Genomic DNA, 24,046 nt, shown 5'->3' with positions numbered 1-24,046 from the left:
TATCAATTTTTATGATCCATAGCTTTTCTTCTGTTGTGGCAACAAGCAAATCTTCTTCCCCAGTGTAACACATGTCCTGGTTTCCATTCTGAGGTCAACACATCTTAAAAGTATACTGGCTGATTTAATAGTAGTTTTTTTCTATCGATCAATATCTTTCTATAGCTGTTGTTCCTTTCTTATTAGTATTTAGAAAATTTAAAGTTCATAAAGCATTATGCAATCCATTTCTGAGTTTTTTTATTACCCCTTTCTGTTTATTTATATTCTTTATAGATCAATTTTACCTTTCTAACAGCCTAATCTGTAGGATTGTGTGGTATACCTGTAATATGCTTTATATTGTAATAAACAAAAAACTGTTTCATTTTCTTAGAGATATGCTGGAGCGTTGTCAGTCTTAATTCAGCATACCTAAATCAGCCTTTTCAAAACTCAAAGCAGTTGCCCTTTGAATAGGTATCAATGGTGTGGTTCACATATTTTAATTTTCAAAATTCTACAAAATGGAGAACATCCATCTGTCAGATTTCATTTCTTTGAGTTCCCTTTGGGTTACTTCCTGCAGGTTTGGTTGTATAAAGGACAAGTAGGATATTTTCTTATAATATCCTTGGCTTGTTGCTGTATGATGAAAAAGTCTTTTTTTTTTTTAAACCTTTGCTATTGACTTTTTTTTTTTTTTAATGAAATTCTGAGGTCTCCATCTCCTACCAATAGTTGGTCGATTTCTTCATTACCTTTTGCTTGAGGGCCTGACAGACCTGTATGGGAACAGATGTGTGTTACATATACAGGATGATTCCTAGTCCTCATTATTTCTTGTAACTGAATAAATAAATAGTAAAGTCAGTTCTGTATCATCTGTTCAGCAGTTTCAGTATGACAACTTTCTGCATATTGCAAGTGAGTTATTGTGTATATGCTTTTAATTTTCCTTTCTATTCTTCTGGCCCTATACATTCTATCCATATCGTGCTCATATAACTGAGCTACAGCTCCCATCCCTTAAAGCTGAACATTTACCTCTTAAAGAGGCCAATTTGGATGTCAAGATTCTGGTGCTTTTTCCTACTTCATTGAAATTTTCCTCTAGCTAATATACTCAAGTTCATGTAATAAAGTGGGTCTCTGGCCAATAAAACGGCCCAGTGGGTAGACATCTGCCACCAAACTTGATGACCTGTATGCAATCCCTGAAACCCGTGTAGTGTAAAGAGTACCTACTCCTGTAACCATCCCTCTGACCTCTGTGCCTATGCTGTGCTGTGCATGTGCACAAATGTCAGGCGGGAAGGTCTCATCTAGCATTGCCTATTTGGTTTGACCCACAGCTTGAACAGCTGCAATTACTTTGATTCAGTCCCAAAGTTACACACAGAGGTCTACACTAATTATAAACTGGCCTAGTATCTCGGGCTTCTTATTAACTCTTATAACTTATATTAACCCATAGTTCTTGTCGGTGGTTAGACACATGGCTTGTTACCTTTTTTTGGCGAGGCAGTCACGTCTTGCTTCCTCTGAGGCTGGGTCAGGACTGCAGACAGCTGTGAAGACCAGAGGCTTTGGATCTTCCTGGGGCTGGAGTTACAGGCAGTGAGCCCCAGTCCTCCACAAGAGCAGTTAGCAGTCTGTATGCTCGGCTGTCTCACCTGCCTTAATACTCAGCACTCAAAATAAAGCAGCTATGCTTTCTCTCCTTCTTTGCTATTTTCTCCACCTGGTTTGTAACTGCAGCGAGGAATTTTTTTCTCAGCTCACATGCTTCCTAATTCTTTGACTTGTAAGAGGCAATATTTATTCCTTGTGTCTTACTCCAAGCCTCTGTTGTCCTTTGAACTTGCCCATTTAGATGACCCCACCTTCATCTCTGACTCATTTCTAGGATTTCACACTTATTCCCTGATGGTTAGAAATTCTAACTCACATTCTTTTCTGCTCACTGACGACCTACCCATCTCTAAAAATAGGTCATAACAGTTCTTTTTTGCATGTTTTAGTTATAGCTGCCAGCAGGCGTGGTGAGACCCTAGAATCTTCTCTGGGAATTGGTAGGCTTGTATCCTGAGCTTTGTATTTGTTTCCTAGCTTGTGGACAATTCTGTTATGTATACCTACTCTTACACATTAGTAAGCTCTGCTGTTTAAGTCAAAGGAGTTTTGTGTAAAAGTCTCCAGGGAAGCTTTGTTGAATTTCAGAATCTATGATGCGGAGTTCTGGACTCAACTTGGAGGTTCTGTTGTGGCTACGGAAGGAGCCTCCTTAGATGTGTGTCTTTGCTGTTCTCACAGGTGATGCTTACAGGGGTCTGGGGCTGCCCCGACCTTGGCTGCCTCTTCTCTTGGCAGCCTCTGTAGTCACTTTGCTGAACATTTGGTTCTCTTTATCCGCCATATTCTTGTGTTGGATTTTCAGTTCCCATTCTGTAAGATGACTTTTTTTTTGCTCACCTTCCACAACCATCAAAATAAGACTGGCCCTAGTTCCCTGTTGTACAAATTTCTCTCTCTAAACTTTTTTTTTTTTTTTTTTTTTTAAAAGAAAAGCATTCGCTTGACAGTTTTGAGTACAGGTATGTTTGGTTTCTAATAACCTAGTTTCCCCAAACATTTTAATAGACAAGTCACATGACCTCTAAATCCTTTCTAAATGTAGATTTTTTTCCAGCATCTGTGTATTTCATAAGAAGTTTTAAGTCTCTTATGCCTTCCATCTTTGCTTTTCAGTCTCTCTTCTGCTGACGTTTTCACGTAATACCGTTTGATCCCTCTGTTTGAAGGCTGACGTACTGTCTTTGCCTTTTCAATCTGAACTTCCAGGATGCAAATCTCTGGCTTTACTATTGAGCACTTGAGATTTGAGTCAATCAAGTAGAAGAATTTCTTAACTGGAAAATATGTAACACTGGGATTTCAAGATTTAAGATGAAAATACAATGTAAAATAGTTCAGTAGATTTTCAAGTACATTTTGATTAGATGGATATGCTGGGTTAAGTTAAAATTTGCTAAAATTAATTTTACTATTTTATTTTATTTTTATAGATAGGGTCTCCCTATGTAGCCTTGACTAGCTTCACTTCTTTAGATATGGTTGCTGTGTGTTTGACTCATTTAGTTCCTACCACACAGGTTGATTCAACTCTCGGTTTTGCTAAAATATCTAGATAAGTGTTTGGGTTTCTTATTGTTCTTTTTTGTATATAGGGTCACAAGTAGTCCAGGTTGGTCTACTTTCTAAGTAACTGAGGATGATGATGAACTTTTTTAAAAAAATACAAATTTATTCCTTTTGTGTGTGTGTGTGTGTGTGTGTGTGTGTGTGTGTGTGTGTGTAATTATGGGTGTGCATGAGTGGGTCAGAGGACAAATTGTGACAGTTGGTTCTCTTCACTATGTTGTTCTTGGATTGAGCCCGGACTGTCAGGCTTGATGCCCGTGCCTTTGCCCATGAGCTGTCTTGCCATCCTGATCTACCTTATTCACGTGTGCTCTTGTGCTCAGCTTCACATGGTGCTGCATCCAGGACTTCATGCATGCACCCTGCCAACTCAGAGCTCCATGTCAGTTGTTCTGTTGTTAAAGTTACGAGTGAGACCTTGGAACACTTTGTCCTAAATGGGGTGTCCTCATCAAATCATTTCCCTCAGGACTCAGGGAGTTGGAAGAGGAGACAAAGTTTTACAGAGCCTGTGGGCTGGAAGAAACCAAGGAAACAAGGCCTTTAGACACAACAGGAATGCTGGGCATATGATGTCATAGAGACTGACAGTGTGCACAGGTCTAAGCCAGATGGGGTACTAGTACTGAGAGGAAAATAGATACAGGTCCCTAGCCCTAACCCTTAAGCTATCTCGGGTTGGTAACTGTTTGCAAGTGAAAAACTAGCATCTTCCAAGGAGTATCAGTGGGAAAATAAAGCACACTTAGGGGCAGCCCCCATATCAACACAAAACAAATTCAATTTCAGTGGTAATTTTTTTATTTTGTTTGTTTGTTTATTTTGTTTTGTTTTGGTCTCAGTGCTGTGTCTGTGCTTTTTCTTTTCTTAACCTTACAAACCGTTTGCTTATTATCTGGTTTCCTGTTTTGTTTTTATGAGCTTTCTGTATGTGCAATGTGTGTGTCTCTGAATCTGTATGTGTTGTGATTTCTCTTTTTTTTTTTTTAAAGTCTTATTTGTTTTGTCCTGTTCTGGTTTATTTGTTTTATTTTATCTTATTATTCTTATTAATTTTTAATTGTATTCTAATGAGAAAAAGTTGTGTGGATTTGGGTGGGTGGGAAAATGGGGAGAATCTGGGAGTAGTTGGGAAGGAAAACTGTAATCAGAATATACTGCCTGGATAATTTTCAATATTAGAGAAAAAAAAGGGTTAAAGAGAGAGAAAAGAAAACAGGCCCAACAAACCATGAGGATCAGTCCAGTAAGCACCATTTTTTTCGCGACCTCCACTCAGATCCTGCCTCCAGGTCCTACCTTGTTCCTGCCCTGACTTCCTGGGTGATGTACTGTGATCAGATGTATAAGCGGAATACCCAGTTTCTTACTGGTTTGTTGATACTACTTTAAATCATAGAACCAGCCACCTGGGACGTTTACTACTAATCCCCTTGTCACAGTAAATACTAAACTTCCCTAGGCCAGGCAGTTCTCCACAGTGTCTATCAAATAATGTGTATATTCATACCTGCATATCTGACCAAGTATCGACTTGCCAAACAGGTACAGGGTAGTTGTCTGATGCCTCTGCTGAAGTTGGGGGGTGGTTGGTGTGTGCTGGCTGAGATAACTGCACGCACAGGGCTGCTCATTTGAGCTGTGCTTTCATTTGACTGCCCTCTGGCGTTAGGATATGGAAGCTCTAGCTGAGCAGTTCATCTTTTCAAAGGAAGGGGGTAGGTGGTAGGTACATTTTTCTTTGATTAGGATGCTGTTTCTTTCCCACTAAGCAATTGGTAAAGATCCTCTAGTTTCAGTAGGAAGTGTGTTGTCTTTGGAATAAACTATAAGAATATCTAGCTTACATTCTTTCCTGCTCACTGACTACCTGCCCATTCTGAAAACATGTCATAACTGTTCTTTTTTGCGTGTTTCAGCTATAGCTGCCAGCAGGTGTGGTCAGACCCTAGAATCTTCTCTGTATTCTTATGTTTATTTATGTATATTTACTTATGTTAGGCCTGCATTTTCATTCTTCAGCAACACATCTCCCTGTTTGATAGTTTCTAGCCCTGTGTGCTGAGCTGCCTTTTTTCTTTTATCCCTTATTTTCATCTGTACTCACGGGCTTAAATCTTGCTCCATTGTACGCAAGTGTAAAGAGGTAGCCCAAAATCTCCTCTAAGCCTCAGACTGCTGTCTTTAACTGCTCACCTAGATACTGCACGAGTTCTTCACTTGACATGCTCCCATCCAGATGTGGATCATCCCATCTCACCCTGTGCCCACTTCTCAGATTGTTGGCTGACTACATCCATGTGTATTATGTGTATTTGTTTAACAACAGCTTTTCTTCCTATCTTCAGAGTGCAGTGATAGCAGGGACCCTATAGCACCTGTGTTGTATTTGGTTCTCCATTGGGTCTGCGATGTGTCTGAATACGTACATAGCGACTGACTGACTAGAGGTTGGCGTGAGCCTGATTCTCGAATGCTTTATTTCAGTATTGGTGCTTTATATGAGTTCATTTGCTCTAAATAAATTTAGATGCTTTTTACTTCTTCCTGGGGAAACTTGTTTCTGTATGACAGTATATTTAAGGACTTGATTAACTATTACTCAATTGAACTTCAAGACAACCAGCTTGCTTATGTAGTGGGGACTGATAATCAGTTAAAAATTATTTTTTATTGATATTTATTGAGCTATACATTTTTCTCTGCTCCCCTCCCTGTCTCTCCCCTCCTCCCTTCCACTCTCCCCCAAGGTCCCAATGCTCCCAATTTACTCAGGAGATCTTGTCTTTTTCTACTTCCTATGTAGATTAGACCTATGTATGTCTATCTTAGCGTCCTCATTGTTGTCTAAGTTCTCTTGGATTGTGGTTTATAGGCTGGTTTTCTTTATGTTTAAAAACCACCTATGAGTGAGTACATGTGATAATTGTCTTTCTGTGTCTGGGTTACCTCACTCAAAATAATGTTTTCTAGGTCCATCCATTTTCCTGCAAAATTCAAGATGTCGTTATTTTTTTCTGCTACATTTACACAATGAGTATTACACAGTACTTATCCATTCTTCAGTTGAGGGGCATTTAGGTTGTTTCCAGGTTCTGGCTATGACAAACAAAGCTGCTATGAACATAGTTGAGCACATGTCTTTGTGGCACTATTGAGCATCCTTTGGATATATACCCAAAAGTGGTATTACTGAGTCTTGAGGAAGGTTGTTTCCTAATTTTCTGAGAAATCGCCACACTGACATCCAAAGGGGCTTACCAGCTTGCACTCCCACCAGCAATGCAGGAGTGTTCCCTTTTTCCCACAACCTCTCCAGCATAAGTTGTCTTCAGTGTTTTTGATCTTGGTCATTCTTTAGGTGTTGATGGAAAAAAATTATTTTTATTAAAAGCTCTGGGTTTGATCTCTAGCACTGGGAAAGGAAGGGAAAATAAAATTGACGTCCTTGGTTTGTCTCAGCCCTTGTCTGTATAAGGATTTATGACTTGGCAGGCACAGTGGTTCACACCTATAATGCCAGTACTTGGGTGGTTGAAGTTGGAAGATTGCTGTGCATAGGGTCCTGGGCTAACAGTAAAAGACCCTATCTCAAAACAGTAACAACAAAAATAAACAATTTTTTTTTTACTTAATGAAAGTCTGCTTAACTTAATTAAAACTCCTTTGAACATTCTTTTGATAGAGGTTTACTTTCAATTTTAAAAGTTTTATTTTCATATTTTATAGAGGCATATATCTTGATTCACTTAATAAGTTTGATTTACTTGGATCTTTTTCCTACATAAAGTTTTTCTCCTTCCTTCCTACCTCTTTTGCTTCTCTTTTTTTCAGTGCTAGTATCAAGTCACAGTGTCTTCCGTGCAAAGTAATCACTACAAATTACTTTACTTGTAATGAGCTGTATCCTCAGCCCTGCCTAGCATTTTATTGTGAGGCTTACTTGCTGCTTTGAATTGATGCTGCTTAGATAAAGTGTTTTGCAAAGATAAAGTGATTTGTAAAGGTGGTAGGCTTCATAACAGTCTGTGTGGAGCACACAAGATTGGAGTCAGATTTGAGATTGCTTTTGGGTTAGATGAATCTGTTTGTGTGGCTTTGGTTTCTTGGCTTTTATAGGATTTTGGTGACATTGTTATCCATTACCTACCAGTGCCCTCCATACCCAACAGCTGTGTATTACACAGGTAGAGTTTCTCTGCTCAGAGATGCTTGAGATGAGGGGTTTTCAGTTTTTGTTTTTGTTTTTTTTTTTTAAACATTTATATAACAGTTATGGGGTAAACATTCCTAGTGTGAACTCTGAAATGTGGCACAGTAGGAGTCCTTGGGAATACTATCCAATGAATATAGAATATAGGCTTCAGATTTTGAAGATTTGGGTGAGAGATGTTCATCACTTACTATATTGAGAAGGCTCTGAGTTGTTTTTCTTGGAACATTTTATAATTCCCACGTGTTTCTGAGAGTAGTAGAGACTATTTCTTCACATTTCAGAACAAAGTAGCTTTGTACTTAATAATCTGGCTTTACTCCAGGCTGTGAAAAGTGGTACATTTTAAATCATGTTTTGCAGAAGTTTTGCTTTGTTAACTGACTTCAACAGTTAGTCACTGTTAAAAAGGGGGAGCCAAGACTTCAGTGTAGCATGACTTGTAATCAGATCTTTGCCGTTTGTGTATTCAGAAAGAGGATATAATTATCTTTTTTTTTTTCCTTCAAAGGGACATGAGAGATGGCTTTAGAAGAAAAAGTTTCTACTCTTCTCATTATTCAAGAGAACGATCTCCCCATAAAAGGGACGCTCCTGTTTTCAGAGAATCACCTGTGGGCCGGAAGGACTCCCCACACAGCAGATCTGGCTCCAGTCTCAGCAGTAGAAGCTATTCTCCAGAACGAAGCAGAACACACTCCTTCCATCAGTCTCAGCACAGAAGTACGTCTGCTTTTTTCTTGTTTCTTTTTCTCTGTCGTGTATTCATGACCCTCTCTGATGAGAGTGTACTAAGTCAGACTGATTCGGAGTTGTAGGAGAAGTATCTTTTCTTGAGTAATTTCAAACACTCAGAAACGTGACAGAGTAGACAGTAAGTATACACACATACCTTCCTCAGTTCTTTGTGTGGAATTAGAGTCTGCACAACAGTTGATGCTTGAATTTGTCTGTGTGTGAAAGAGGTCCTTGTTACCAAGTCTAAAAGTGACTACGCTCCCATACTTCCTAGTCGTCCAAGAACTTTCAGTTACAGCCTCAACTTTCTTCTCCCACTCACAGCCTCACCTTGTCTTTTTTGGTAGATGTTAGATTCTTGTGTTCTGCAAATATCTTTAAGTTGTCTATTATTCACACAACTACTGTTTATTATTTGCAAAGAGTAAAGCTTCACAGCAAACATCTTTTTGCACACAGGTGTCTGAATAAGCCTGAAGAGGTAGGAATATTATTGAGGGCTGAGAAGAAGGTTCAGTGGGGAAAAGTGCTGTGTGTACAAGTTCTGATCCTTAGAACTTATAAAAAAAAAAAAAGACAGATAGTGCTAACCTCTCCACTTCTAGACAAAGGAAAGCTTGTAGACCAGCTAGCCTAAAGTATACAGTAATGGCCACTATAAGACATCTCTTACAAGGCAGAAAACAAGGATCAATATCCAGGGTGGTTCTCTGAATTCCATGTGTGCCATGATACATCCATGTTGGTGTTCTCACACACAAACATGTAACAAGGGAGCCTGCTTGTCGCCCCTGCTGTGCGGCTAGCTAAGCCCTGAAATAATCCACAGAAAGTCTGCATTAATTATAAACTGATTGACCCTTTAGCTCAGGCTTCTTATTAGCTCTTGTAGCTTATATTAACCCATTATTCTGATCTACATTAGCCACATGGCTTGGTACCTTTTTCGGTGTGGCAGGTCACATCTTGCTTCCTTGGTGTCTGGACAGGACTGCAGGAAGAGCTTCCTTCTTCCCAGAATACTCCTGTTCTCATTGCCCCACCTCTACTTCCTGTTTGGTTTTCCTGCCTATACTTCCTTCCTGGCTACCAGCCAATCAGCATTTATTTAAAATATAATTGACAGAATATAGAATTGTCCCGTACCATAAACACAGAAAAGGTTTTATTTTTAAATTAATTAATATAATGTGTATGGATGTGATGTCTGCTTCTATGTTTATGCACCAGACATACCGTGTTGCGAGATTTTCAGTGGGAAAAGCTCTTGCTGGTGACCTGAGGCAGTATGGTGACTGTAGCTGTGTGATCCTTCCTCACGTTGGAGGCTATATAAAGTGGCTTCTTTTACTGTTTTATTAAATTTTGTAACCATATAAAATTTATAAAAAATGATTTGGAGTCAGATGTTAGGGCAAGAACTGATATATCCACAGAGTGATGGAGAAAGCGATCAGCAACCTCTACACTCACTCCTTGCTTCCCCTGCTCAAAAAGTCGGTGCCTCTTTTTTGACCCCTCTTTAGTCCTTTTGGATGTCCTCCAGAAAGCAATATAGTCCACTCCAGTCAGCTGGATGTAGACCCCCACCCTCGGAATCAAGTCCTGACTCCTTTGGTGGTCTGGGAGCAACATCCCAAACAAATCTCCTGCAATAATACTGATTCTATGTCTGTGTTTGCCTGGTGCCCTAGAAAGTCAGAAGCGGGGCATTGGCTTCCTTAGAATAAGAATTGTAGGGCTGGAGAGATGGTTTAGCGGTTAAGAGCATTGCGTGCTCTTCCAAAGGACCCGAGTTCGATTCCAGCAACCACATGGTAGCTCACAACCATCTGTAATGAGGTCTGGTGTCCTCATTACATATATGCAAACAGAATATCCATAATAAATGAATGAATGAATGAATGAATGAATGAATGAAGAATTGTATATTGTTGTAAGCCACTGTATGAATGCTGAGAATTGAACTGGGGTCCTCTAGATGAGCAGCAAGCATGCTAAACCACTGAACCATCGCTCTAGCCCAAGAAAAAAAGATTTTTAATAAGTATGTCCTTAGAAAAATTAAAACAACAGTAGCATAGAGATATAGTTAAAATCCCACACATCTTTTAACCTCCCCCACCCCTTTCAGATATGTGTATCTTAAATGTAACAGTTTGGGGGAAAAGAAAAATACCTTGACAGCTAATAATGGAATCTTAATAAAATATAAAATAGTAAATAGAGATGAGGATTTTGCTTGCTAGCACCTAGTAAAGTCATTAAAGTTAGTTGGATGGCAAATGAGCCCTACTTTTTGTTTTTCTGAAACAAAGTTTTTTGTGTTTTGAAACAGGATTTAGCTAAAATCCCAGGCTGTCATTGAACTCATTATGCATCCCAGGATGACTCTGAGCTTCCAGTTGTCCCCCTGTCCTAACCTTCCTATTGTCACTGGACTGACTTAAAGCAGAGTTTTCTGAGGAAGCGTTTTCCTATGTCCACTTTGACTTTAGTGGCTCGGCTATAGCATTTGGAAAGGAGCATATGTGAGGCGCCGTGTCTCAGGAGTTGTCGCATCCTTAGTGTCTGTAGTGATGAGCAATGACAAAGGAATCGGTGTGTGGTAAAGAAATTTAGCAGAGCACAGGGATTTAGTTTCTTTGGTGTTTATATAGGGGTGGTGCATACATATTTTGACACATGCATGGAGGTCAAAAAACAGCATTGAAAATTTTCTCTTTTTATGTGGATCTTGGGGATTGAACTTACGTCATAAAGCATGGCTGGAAGTGCCTTTAGTCGCTGAACCATCTCCCTGGTCCCCTGCCTGGCTGCCATACAAGGGTACTACGGATTAAATCAAGTCCTTAACTTTATTAGGAAAGGACTTTACTGACGGAGTCATCTTTTGCCAGACTTCGGCCACTTTTTCTTCTTAGTAGTAGTGTGTTTTTTATTTGCTCTGTGTGTGTGTTTGTGTGTGTACATGTCACACTGTGTGTACAGATGTCAGAGCACTACTTGGGGAGAGCCAGTTCTCTCTCATTCCACTGCTTGAGTTCTGTGTAATTGGACTCATTGTCAGAATTGGCAAGGTTTGTAATTATAATTCACCATATAATTTTTCTCTTGTTTTGTTTACTTTGGGAGAGGGTCTCATATAACCCAAGTTGGCTTCAATGTTGCTGAAAGAGCCTGGGACTCCCTATCCTCCTAGCTCTGCCTCTGAGTTCCAGGACTGTAGGAGTGCGGCACATGCTCAGATCCTCAAATTGACTTCAATGCTTTGAAGTTTGTCTCAGACTCTCTTGATGTGAGTGCAGCTGTGAGCTCATCATCTTTAGTCTTTTCAGTGTCCATATTTAAATGATAGCACTGCAGGATGACCTGGGTTGCCTCGTTCTCTTACCCTTTTATCATTTATAATTTGTTTAGCATGAAACGTAACACCAGAACTATCAAGTTCACTCTTACGCACATTCTTCAAAGTCCTTAAGTTTTTTTAAAAAATCAGTGTATATTAACTATACAAAAACATTTTTACTCATGTATATAACACACTTGGATCATACTCTTTTCTACTTCCTTTGTCTCCCATCTTGTGATCCCCTTGTTCTTCCTGAATAGTATCCTTTCTCCTTTTATTTATACCAAGGAATCTGGGTTCCACAGAGAAGAGAGAATATGCAAATTTTGTCCGTCTGAGTCTGATTATCCCACTTGTTAAAATCTTGTAACTATTTCACAGAATTTCTTGTCACTATAAGACCCTTTGTATTTTCATTTTAAAGCTTCAATGTTCAAGAATGACCCAGTACAGTGTCTGTGTTGTAGTGTTTGTCTCCTGAATTAAAGTATACCTGGCATGTCCTTGCTTGTTAAGCATTGCACTGAGTTTTTCACAGTGGTTTGTGAGAAATAATGCATAACTTCGTCATCTCTAATGATGCTTTCTGGTTTTCATTTTCTAAAATACCATTTGTTCTCATATGATTTGTCAAGAATGAGCAGTGGTTGTTAAACTGGGTAGCTCTGATTACACATATCTTTGCTTTCAGCAGGAAATCCTATCTCAGGAAGAGAGTATTGTTTGAAGGATTATATTAGGTATATACTTAGCTATTATGTGCAAGGAGTCACCAAATACTATCAAACTCTTACAGGACTTGATGAATATTTCTTCAGTGCATTTAAATTGTGTCTCCAGCTTTTAGTTTCACTCACAGTGCCAAGCACTTTACTCTATGGATCCAGTGGAAATGCTCCTTGGCTTACAATAGCACCAATTTCAGTTACAAGTTGAATATGTCTTTAAATTGGTAATGCATTGACTTCGCCTTACCTGCTGTGTTTCATATCCTATGTTTTGAGCTGTTTGTCCTTGTGAACAGCATGGCTGATTGTGTGCTCTGGCTCACTGCTTCTGATAGCATCCTGTGTGTCATGTGCCTTAGTTTCATTTTGTGATAAAATACCCTGATATAAACTTAGAGGAACGGGGTTCGGGGTGTATTTTCATTCATAGTTTGAGGTTTTGGTCTCTCCCTTAGGGAAGTTAAGGTGGCAGCAGTCAAATTGTGTTTGTAACCACATCAAGGAACAGAGCCATCAACTGTGAGCCCCTCTTCTATCCATGTTGAAGTTTTAGAAGCTTGGTCTTGTGGAGGTTTTGTGTGTCAGGCTTGTCTTGTCTGGAAACGTTTTGCAGCAATCTTCCAAAACCTCTGACTCCTATCGTCGTTCTTCCCCCTCTTCTACAGTGATCCCTGAGTTTTGGAGGATGGAGTGTGATATGGCTGCCCCCTCTTCCACAGTGATCCCTGAGCTTTGGGAGGATGGGGTGTGATGTGGCTGTCCCATTTTGTGCTCAGCACACAATAGCCTTTCTCTGTACTTTTTGTGGTAGTTGCCTCTTGGAGTCTGTCATACTTTTGTGTAACATAATGACTTCCAATTCCACCTGTTTTCTTTCAAATGTCATAATTTCTTTTTTAGCAACTGGATACAATTTTATTGCTCATAAGTACTGTGCTTTCTTTATCTGTCTCTGGATGGATGTGGAGGCTGATCTCATTTTCTGGCTCTTGGGAGTATACTCGTACAGCAGTAAACAGAAGTGCCAATATGTTTTATGTCTATTCAGGTTGCTTGAAATTGTAGTGGAACAGTCTTAATTCTAGACAGAGACATCCACAGTGACAGGCCTTTTAACTTGACTTCATTTGGACACTTGAGGAGGACCTGATTGGTCTGGTACACACACAGCTGCAGGTGACCTTTGGTCTTGTGAGTGGGTTTAAAGATAGACTCATCCTCTTGGGTTACTATAAGGCAGTTATCTGGAAAATTTGAGTCAGTTAAGTCTTGTTTGTCTGTCCCAGGCATGTAACACCCTGAGACAGTCAGCAAACCTCTGGATCCAGTATGAGGACTGTCTGAGGAAGGGCTTACTGTGAAGAGCCTGAGACGCCTGTAGATATGGGTAATGCTCAATTGTAAAGATGCAAACTGGGAAAAGAAAGGGCCAGTAATGTTGATTCTTGAGTGTAAGCTTAGTGGAGGATCTCTTAAATTAGATCTCTTTTCCTTTCTGGAAGATGAAGAACATAAGGCTGCAGGGAGATAATTTTGAGAAAGGCACATCCATTCCTTACCTGATGTTGGAAATGAAAGCTGGTGATTATTAAAAATCTGTTTGCAAGCCAAGCGGTGGTGCCGCACGCCTTTAATCCCAGCACTTGGGAGGCAGGGTCAGGCGGATCTACAAGAGCTAGTTCCAGGACAGGCACCAAAGCTAATCAGAGAAACCCTGTCTTGAAAAAACAAACAAACAAATAAATAAATAAACTGTTTGCCAGAAACTACACATTCCCCTTTGGTAAACATAGCAATAAAGGGGGAGGAAATTTGAAATCTCCTTCAGGATTGGCTTGGATACAGAGAAGACAATCTTTGGAAATATAGCACAAAATCTGAAGAATTTGCTTGTGAGTGAAAAGCGTTCAACAAGAAATTGACCTGATAAAAATTGTTAAGAAGCTCCCCCTGGGAGGTTAGAGGGAGTGATGTTTGACTTGATATGATGAGATGTGCGCACAGCCATTCTGGGGTGTCCATGAAGTGCTGATCTTAGAGCCTGTCGGGTCTTCTGAGGGATGTATGGAGGGTGAGAGAGAGACATGGGTAGTTAGAGCCCCAAAGCCTTGGAGTCTTCTGCGGAGATGCTCCCCCTGCCACCACAGCCCAGTCAGGAGATGCCAAGGGAGCATGGGGTGCACTCCTCAGCTCGCCCACCAAAGTATTCTGCTGGGTGAGAAACACCAAGAAGAAAGGATATTTTTTCAGACCAGAGCTGATAGGAGTTTTAGTAAAGGATGTGGACAGGAGTGCAGTGGTTGTGCTAAAGGAGAATCATTCTGTAGTGGTGAAGAGAAGCTACCAGCCTTGCCTTCTGGACCATTTGGTAGATGGCAAGTACAAGACCCTGTTATTATGGAGTTGTTTTTATTACAATACAGGGCATTTGGGGAGAAGCTTAGTTATTAGGGCTTTCATGACAGTTTGTTGCATTAGGCATCCAGCAGCTATGGTCTGATCATTTGATAGTAGAGGATTATTTGGGACCCTTTATTTTTGGTCTGTTTTGTCTCTATAAGAATCTACAATGTTTTCATATTCTGAATATAGCATAGTGAAGGGGTCAACCAAGGTGGTAGCTGTAAATTTGTATCTGAGGAAAATCCATGTATGAGAGACTTTGTGAAGGGAATCAGTAAGTTTTAGTTGTTGCAATATTAGAGTATTAGTAAATCTATTCTTGGACAAGTCAGAAAACTTTCCTGGTATTGTGTTTTGTTATTAATGGTGATTTCCCTTCCAGCGGCCTAACTACACCTGTCCTCCCCACCTAATGTGATTTGTACCACATCTTTGAATGTGAACCTTACAGTTTTTGTATGAACAAATGTTGCTACTTATGCACATAAGCCTTTCATCCTTAGCTGGTTCTCACTCTTCCACTTAGTGAACATGATAGAGGAATTACAATCGTTTCCTTCTGTGTTCTCTGATAGTTTACAGTCGAGAAACAAACTGACAGGAAACAGGTCAGCAGAGAGACCTGCAAGAGGACATACAATTTGTTTTGTGTCCACATGGGAAGGGTCAGATAGTTGAACTTAAAGGATTTCTGAATGCAGGTTACTGGTTTCTGGTGGGGAGATGTTAGCAAGCTGTGGCATTTGAATGGTTGGACATATGGAAAAGAAATCTTTTCTTGTTACATACAGTCGCGGGTGAGATCTGAGTTGCTCTCAGAATAGGTTAACAGCCTGTGAGTGTCTCGGTGATGTGCTAGACTCTAGTCCCCTTTCCTGTAGTAAGATATTTTTACTAGACTCATTTTTAGGTAGGTTAAGGGGGCTCATACAAAGCTCTTTTTGCATCTGCTGTTATTCTAGGTAACTATACATTTCTTCTGTAAAAAGATTGTTTTTAGGAACCATCAAGTGTCTGATAGTTCTCTCAATGATCACTGCAGTATGCAGAACGTCTGGTTCTTTCCTGTTCTGCTTTGGTTTCTCCTCAGTACAGCTGCTCGCACAGCTCAGCTTGATGTGGGTTGGAGGTGGTTAGGATCACCAGCAAGTGCTCAGAAGTACCTCTTCTCTTTACTCCTACTTCTGGGGTGTTACCATGCTCCTCCCTGGCACAGAGGTGCTGGTGTTAATTCCTCCCTGCCACCTTTCCCTAGAGTCCACGCGTGTTGGTGCTTCCTACAAACGACAGAATGAAGCAAATCCAGGAAGAGGTGAGTTTGGAAGTAGGTTTTGATCTGGAATTTTGAAAGGGTGGGAGGTTTGATTTGAGAAATTATTTAAATGGGGGAAAGTATCTTACTGCTCTCTCAAATACACTGTCACTAGCAATATAGCCAGGTAGTTGGTTGTCTTGACCAGCCATTCTTACTCAGCAATGGCTGCCACAGGAGGGTAGAGCCTATAGAATAATGAGTCTGTTGGCAGTGGGAGTTAGAGATTCTACTTACTTTGCAGTTTTTGCTGTTGTCTTTGTTTGTCTTTGTTCCTTGCTTCTTGCTTATCTACTCATTTATGAAACAGGTATAAATGAGTGTTTCTGAGAAACCATTTCTTTTCCTTCTGCAATCCTTTGCTTCTGCATATGAAGATTGATTGATGTCTGCTTATGTTAACCCTGAGCATCTGAAATCAGGAAAGATTCTTGGGCTACACTTGGGATCATACCTGGCCTAGTTACACTAGCAATATCCTGTTTGTGAAGCAAATCTTGAGATCGACAGCTGTTGAGTTGTCATCTTTTCTTTGTGTGTTGTTGCTGGTTTTTCCCTTTGTTCTCGCTAATGCATGCTAAAATTGAATATATAATTGGCACTAGGATTTTGCTTTGGCCCTCCCTGGGCTCCCCTATCCCTGTGATCTTGACAACAGTTTAGATGAGCCACACAGAATATAGCATATTAGAAAATAGATGGTGTTTATTTCAGAACTGGAAGACGCTTGAAGGGTGAGAATGGCCAGTGGCCAAAGGAACCATCTATCTATATTTAAATGTCTTTCTACTATTTCTAAGGTCTCTAGAACAGACAGTTTGCCCAGAAGGGTGTTTTCCTGCACAAGTGATTGACAAGCCCATTGAATTAACTTTCAAGGAAGAGGACAAAGGGTACATGTTTATCTCCTTTATCTGGGTAGTCAGAATATCATAGAGACAAGTCTCTGATATCCTTCTTTGACCCCAAATCAGAGTTTTCCAGATTCATTTCTTAGTTTTACAGTGTCGGACTCATATACAACTAATTACCCAACATAATTATGCCTTTATTTAGTAACTAAGTGTAAAAAAATAAGTTGGCTTTCTATTTAACTTTGAGTGCCTACTTGTGTTCTTAAGTCTATAGGCTATGTAGACCAGAGCTACTATAAAAAGTCATGATACTTGTTCCTCTAGGATAGTGGCTGTTGAGCTTCCTAATGCTGTGACCCATTACTACTGTCCTCATGTGACCCACAGCCATAAAAACATTTCGTTGCTACTTTGTAACTGTAATTTTGCTGCTGCTCTGAGTCGTAATGTAAATATGGTATGGAGGACATCTGATATGTGACCCCTAAAGAGGGTGCGACCCCCAGGTTTAGAACCACTGCTCTAGGAGCTTTGGGTACTAGGACAGACTTTACAATGCAGTATACAGTTTGCCACATGCATTGGAAACACAGTAAGGAATGACTTAAATTTATGTTCTTGGCTGTTGGAGAATGTCATGATGATTGTATCAGGGTCCTCCTATCCAAGTAATTTGTGTATTTTAAAAATAGGGCCTCACTAGTCAGCCTTGGGTGGCCTGGAACTTATGCTACCACAAGAATCTAGGTTCTGTCTTTTACAAAAAAAAAAAAAAACTGTTGAAACTTCAGAATTGGGGTACTAAACTTAGGGTGGGGGTTTCTCACTGAGCCTTTGCATTATTGAAGCCGGATGATTCTGTTAAGGATGATGGATGGGGCTGTCCCCCATAGAAATCTCTCATATTGTCTTAGGCCTGCAGTTGTCTATGACAGTGGTATTCTCTCACAGAAAACAATCAGAATTTCTTTACACATTGCCCAGTGTCAGGGTGGGAAGGACAAACTCCCTGGCTGAGAGCCACTGGGATAGTGTGGCTTCTTGTCTTCAGTACCCTGGCAAAGCTGTTTAATACAAGGTGGTTAGAAGCCTGCTTCTCTAGGGCTTGCCTAGCTGTGGCAGGAAGTTGTGGAGCCTCTGAGTAAAGCTGGCTTCGCTGCACTCTGCAGGTGACTTGGTGTCTGCTTCTGCTCCTGCCTGCTCTCTGGGCTCTCTCCACTTTCTAGGCTTTAGCAATATTTGTGTGGCCACTTTCTAAAATAGCTTTGTATTGTTCATATTCTTAGTTTTCCCAGAACTTAAGATGACAGAATTGACTATACATTGAAAGTTATTAGTAAGGTGTTTTTTAAATCAGGAACAGCTTACTTTTAATAATTTTTATAAACTGATATTAAAACAGTTTAAATAAATTAGCTAGCTAAAAACTAAATGTAATTAAATTTTGGTTATTGAACCTACTTACATAATAATGTTCATATATTTTCTGGCTTATGTTTCTATTAAAAATGGTTCCATGCAGCATTATGTGAGTATCTTAAATAACAAATGATGGTGACTTTATCTTATAGAGGTTTATTTTAAACAAAACAATTGTTCACATACCTTATACCAGGCTCTGGATCAGTGCTCTGAATTAATTGATTTCTAAATTCTTTTAAATGGTGTGAATGTTTTAGGAGTGTCTGCTAAATTTCCTGTGTATAGTACTCTCTGGGCTGTCTCTTAACCGATCGATTGCTCTGTGGTAGCTACATACTAACTGTAATAACATTCTGGGTATTTATATTTTGATATGTTAAAGATTTTCAGCAGCAGAAAAGGTCATGATTTACACATTGCCCAGTGACAGGGTGGGGAGGACAAGACTGTCCTTGACGGAGAGTCACTGGGATAGAGTGGCTTCCTAGCTTCAGAACCTTGGGAAGAGTTATTATTTAATACCACCTGAGGTACTCAGAAACCTGATTCTCTCGAGCTTGCTTAGCTGTGGCAGGGAAGTTTGTGGAACCTCTAATTAAAGTATGTTTTTGCCTTTTTCAGCATTTCTGTGATCATACTTACAACTGACTTTGGTGTGGCCTAACTGCCATATATGCCGTTATTTCATTCCACATTACATTAATGTTTTGTGGTGTTACTAAGAGGTAGATTTAGATGTTACTACTACAGTAATATGATGAGAACTTTCAGAATAAAGTACGTATGTGGCTTTCCTTATTACTTGGAAACAAAAGCTAGAGAATTACATCTTGTGTTGTTTCTTGTCCTATATTCAATCTTGCCATTGTTATATAGGTAAAGAGAGATCCATCCAGTCTTTGAAAACATCAAGAGATACTTCACCCTCAAGTTCTTCAGCAGTCTCTTCATCCAAGGTTTGTTGCTTTTCTAAAGTTAGGTAGAACTGCAATGTGAAGATAATGGGTTGACCAGCAAAACAATATTGTGTGTACGTAGGATGCTTAATGAACCCTTTGAAAGCTTGAATTTTAAGTCTTCTCTACTTGAAAATATTACAAAGGCCAAAATAAATGATCATTTTTCTCATTGATATTTCTCCATAGGTGGTTTTGCTACGATTTTTATTTGCTGCTGTAACCTTTGCCATTCTTCACCATAACCAAATGGGCTACATATTTGGATAGGGTGTGTATTCATAGGATTTGCTTTTATTTGGGGCATTGAGAGCATAGGCAAAAGTTTAACATGTATCTAGAACCATTCAATTCTTGATATGCAGTATAACCTTTTACTAACCCATACACAGCTAGGTTTAAATCTCAATTCTATAGGAGACTGAAACTTCCGAAGCGAAAATAATTTCCTCCAAGTGGACCTGCTCCTCGCATACCATTCTTTATTCCCAGCTTCTCAAAACGTTGGAACGATGGAGCTGATGTCTCTTCACTTTGTTTCCTTTATCAACCTCTCACCCTTTCTCATGTTCATAACTTGTTTCAGATGCTCTCTCCTTTTTGATTTCCTCTTAACGTTTTTGACATTTTAGCAGGAATAGTTACCCCTGTCACTCTGATGGTCTACAGGGACAGCAGTTTCTCTGCTTGAAAGGAAAAAGTGATTTTTCTGTGATAAATCTTATCACTGGAGGACCCTCAGAAATCTGAGGATTCTGAAGTGTCAGGTTGTTCTTTGCTGTTCTGTGGCATGGCTAGACTTGAGGTTCTTGCCCTTGCAGATGGTTGACAGATATTTTGCCAGCCAGAGAAACCAGCTCTCTGAAAAATTTGTATTTGGTTTTAAAATTGGACTTGACCTCATAGTAACTCAGGCTGGTCTTGCTAATCCTGCATCAGTGTCCTGAGTTTTTAAATTACCTTCTCAACTGAGGGCTTTTTCTCCCAAACATTATGGCTTTGGGAGTATATTTTTACGGGGTTTATTAGAAAATAGTTCTGTGTGATAATTTATCAAGTGCACACACTCAGTAACAGATAGACAGAATACTTCCCGTGGCAGGATTGCTTTACATTTTACAAGAACTCCTAAGTCGGCCGGGCGGTGGTGGCGCACGCCTTTAATCCCAGCACTTGGGAGGCAGAGGCAGGCGGATCTCTGTGAGTTCGAGACCAGCCTGGTCTACAAGAGCTAGTTCCAGGACAGGCTCCAAAACCACAGAGAAACCCTGTCTCGAAAAACCAAAAAAAAAAAAAAAAAAAAAAAAAAAGAACTCCTAAGTCATTAGCTTGGTTCTGCTCTATAGCTCTCTTGAAAACATAAACTTTCTTTTTTAAAATTATAAACATACATTATTTTCTTGGTTATGTTTTTATTTTCTTTAAATTTTTTTTTGTATTCCTAATAATATACTGTCTTATGGTAGGTACTGTTTTAACCTCCTTAGCTGAGTAGGCATCTTATGCCAGTAATCCCAGCACTTGAGTCCTGAGACAAAGGGGTTTCATAATCATGAACTAACTTTGGCTACAGATTGAGACTCTGCCTTCAGACAAACAAACCAAGGGATAAAAACAAACCCTTCTGGATGGGTAGAAGATTGGAATGAGGGAGTTAAGCTTATTTAATGGCTGTGGAATAGACTTCAGGGGTAAGTTTCAGGCTTTCTCTCTTTGTCTTCTCAAGACTTGATAATTTTGGTCTGTGACGTGAGCTGATAATAGAGAGATTTGTAGAAAATAAGTCTAAGCTGTACTATGTACATGGAAGCCATACACAAAGTGTCAGCCACTAGTTGATTTTGTGTCTTGCAGTATGCAAAGGCAGGGAAGTTTAGGGTTGACTATGACTGGCTGCTTTCTTCCTTTGGCTTTTTAAAAAATTATGGTTTTTAATTACACACATGTGTAGGTGTATGCATTTGAGTGCTAGTGCCAGAGATCAGAGGTTTTCATGCTCTGGATCTGGAGTTACAGGTAATTATGAGCCAACTACATGGGTGCTAAGAACCAAATTCAGTTTCTCTGAAATAGCAGTGTGTACTCTTGGCCATTTTAGCCATCTCTCTAGCCCCCAAAACTATATTATGCAGACCCATTTCCTAGGTGGAAATCTTTGAAGACCACTGTGGTGGCCTCTCTAGGCCAAGTGTCTGTCTTCTTTAAAGCTTCCCTAGGTGGTTACGTACGCTATCTTAGAGAAAAAGCCTCTTTTTACAGTTTCTGCTCACTTTGCTTTTGTTGATTTTTTGTTATAAAATGACAGGCAACTTTTTGGAGTCGTTCCTGGCTTTATGAGACATGCAGTTTCTCTGAATAATTAAGTCAAAATAGTATATTTGGAGCAAAAATATTTTTTTTCACAATGCTGCGTATGTACACGTGTACAGACACGCGCGTGCGCGCACACACACACACACACACACGCGCGCGCGCGATAAAAATAACCCATGGCCTCCTGTTCCTTGGTGAGCTTGATCAGGTCAAATGAAGCTCATGTGCACTTTCTATCAGTGTTTGTTAGTGAGTTTAGATAAATTACTATTGTTCTGTTTCTTGTTTTTCTAATTTGAGGTAATGAGGCCTGCCCTGCTCCCTTTGGTGAATTTCTATCAGAATGTTCTTTGGTTTGTAGAAGTACTTCATTCATGGCAGTGCACCAGTACTGCTGAGGTGGTTTTCTTTGTTTCTTTTGTTGGTTTGTTTTCACTGGGACTGTATATTAGACAAGGTTCTCTGGAGTATTGGGTAGAGCTATTGCAGTGTGTACATATTATAAAAGGTTTAGCATGCACTATCTTGGTTTATGTGATAGTTTCTGGGTAGTCTGTAAATGGCAGCACATTAGAGAGACTTAGGACCTGGGCTTCTAAGTGCCTCAGTGGTCCTAGACCAGTTCTAAGGCCTAAAAGATTCCTGGACAGTTGCTGATACTAACCCTGTCATGGAAGGCCAGAGAAGTCAGGCTCAGATATCCCTGGAGGACAGCAGCTGCAGCATCACCCTTTCCTTGGAGCTCTTCATGTTTGGGCTACTGTATGAAGGCCCATGAGCACCACTTTCTCCACCCGAGTCAGTCCTTTCTGAAAGCAACCTTATTGACCCAACAGAGGTATTTTTCTTTGTTGATACCATATCCCTTCAAGCTGGAAACCAAGATTAATCATCATACTGATGTAAGATTAAGTCAGTGATACACTCTTAGAAAAGTTAAGAGATAGGAGCGTTTGGGCCTAGTTGGTAAAGAGTCTCCCAGGAAATAGGATGGAATCAGAGGGCCACCATGAAGGTTCCAAGGAAAGGCTTTATAACCCGTGCTGTGCTGCTGCACTCATTTGTCCACACTGCAGGCCCTTATTGGGATTGAGAGTGACCCAGAAAGACCTTTTGTTTGTCTTTGCTTCTACCATGAGCTCACTCATCTTCCCAAATTTGTCTCAGTACAGTAAATTTATGGCCGTGAACATGGGAAAGAAAAAGTACAAGACATTATTACAGATACTTTTTAGGCCCGTTTCTTTATTCTCACAACTGCTTTGTAAAAGTAATTAAGCCCCGTCCAACAGGTGATTAAACCATACTGCATGCCGAGATCTGCCTGTAGCTTCCAAGCCCATGCTCTGATTATATTGTATTCAGTTAGAGAAAGTAGTAGTATGCCAAAACAATGAAATTTAAATCTTTAAACTCTTGTGCAAGAATGACTTATACAATTTATCACAAATTATAAAGATGACATATTTGGGCCTTTCTCTTGAGTTAAGAGTTTACCTTAGGGGTGGAGAGATGGTCTGGTAGTTAAGAGCATTGGCTGCTTTTCTAGAGGACCGGGATTGATTCCGTGCTTCACAATCCTCTGTAAATCTAATATTCCAGGGGATCCAGTGCCCTTGTTCTAGCCTTAGGGGACAGCGGGATCACATGTGAAGCACAGACTTACAGGCAGGCAAAACCCACACATATTAAAATAAATAAATCTTTTTAAAGGATTTACTGTAATAAAATTTAACCATTACTTTATTTCATTTGAGCATAATTAAAGATAAAAATTATAATCAATATGATGTTGTTTGTATCCTGGATACAGTTTATATGTATTTGTCATGCTTTTTGCATTGGCCCATTAGATGAGGTCTTGAAGTTTTATATAAATGAAATTCTGAGTGATGTATAGTCCCTGTGTCCTTTAGGAATTGCTATTTAAAGGGATTCTGGACTGAGTTTTGTGTCTTCCTGTGTAGCTATGGCTGGCCCAGCACTTTCAGTTCTCCTTCCTCACCTTCCTTGTGCTAGGGATGAACACACATGTGTTACTTGTCTGGCCCTCTGCTGAATGTTTTTGAAGGAGTGAAAAGGGGGTATACTCATCTCACTGCATTGTGCTTCCTGGTGTTAGAGGCCTTTAAGAATGCTAACAAAGATGTCTCTTTATTTATGGTAGGTGTTAGACAAACCCAGCCGGCTAACCGAGAAGGAACTTGCTGAGGCTGCAAGCAAGTGGGCTAATGAAAAGTCAGAGAAGTCAGATGAAAATAACTTGACTGAGATTTCTGAGTTCGAGGTATTTAATTTCAACTTTATGTTTCACACCTGAACATTTTGTCTTGATTTTAAACTGGGTATAAGTCCTGTGTGGTACCATACACCTGTAATCCCAATATATAGGAGGTGCAGGCAGAGGACCATCAAGGTTGTCATCAGAGCAAGTTTGAGGATAGCCTGAGATGCATGAGGGCAAAGCAAACAGAGTATAAAATATTTGCTCTGTTCTTGTTCCTCAACAGGTACTTGATAAAATATCTTTGTGGGTTATTGAATTTATTACACAAAGTAAGAGTGTGTGAAA

General features: G+C 39.8%; 1 protein-coding gene across 8 annotated transcripts in view; it reads left to right on the top strand.

The window, feature by feature from the left end:
• Pphln1 (periphilin 1) overlaps positions 1–24,046 on the top strand; it is an 84,006-nt gene that overhangs the window by 32,319 nt on the left and 27,641 nt on the right. For 5 of the 8 annotated variants that reach the window (XM_013348866.2, XM_005354303.3, XM_013348867.2 and 2 more), the window contains 4 exons: positions 7,908–8,119; positions 15,873–15,929; positions 19,082–19,161; positions 23,642–23,761. In XM_013348866.2, the coding sequence (XP_013204320.1) occupies positions 7,908–8,119; positions 15,873–15,929; positions 19,082–19,161; positions 23,642–23,761 (469 nt within the window). The remainder of the gene's footprint in view (positions 1–7,907; positions 8,120–15,872; positions 15,930–19,081; positions 19,162–23,641; positions 23,762–24,046) is intronic. The other 3 variants (XM_013348870.2, XM_013348869.2, XM_013348865.2) reach the window with 1 other exon arrangement.

The sequence above is a fragment of the Microtus ochrogaster genome, chromosome 15 (assembly GCF_000317375.1).
Source record: "Microtus ochrogaster isolate Prairie Vole_2 chromosome 15, MicOch1.0, whole genome shotgun sequence".
NCBI lineage: Eukaryota > Metazoa > Chordata > Mammalia > Rodentia > Cricetidae > Microtus > Microtus ochrogaster.
This window is presented reverse-complemented; position numbering and strand designations above follow the sequence as displayed.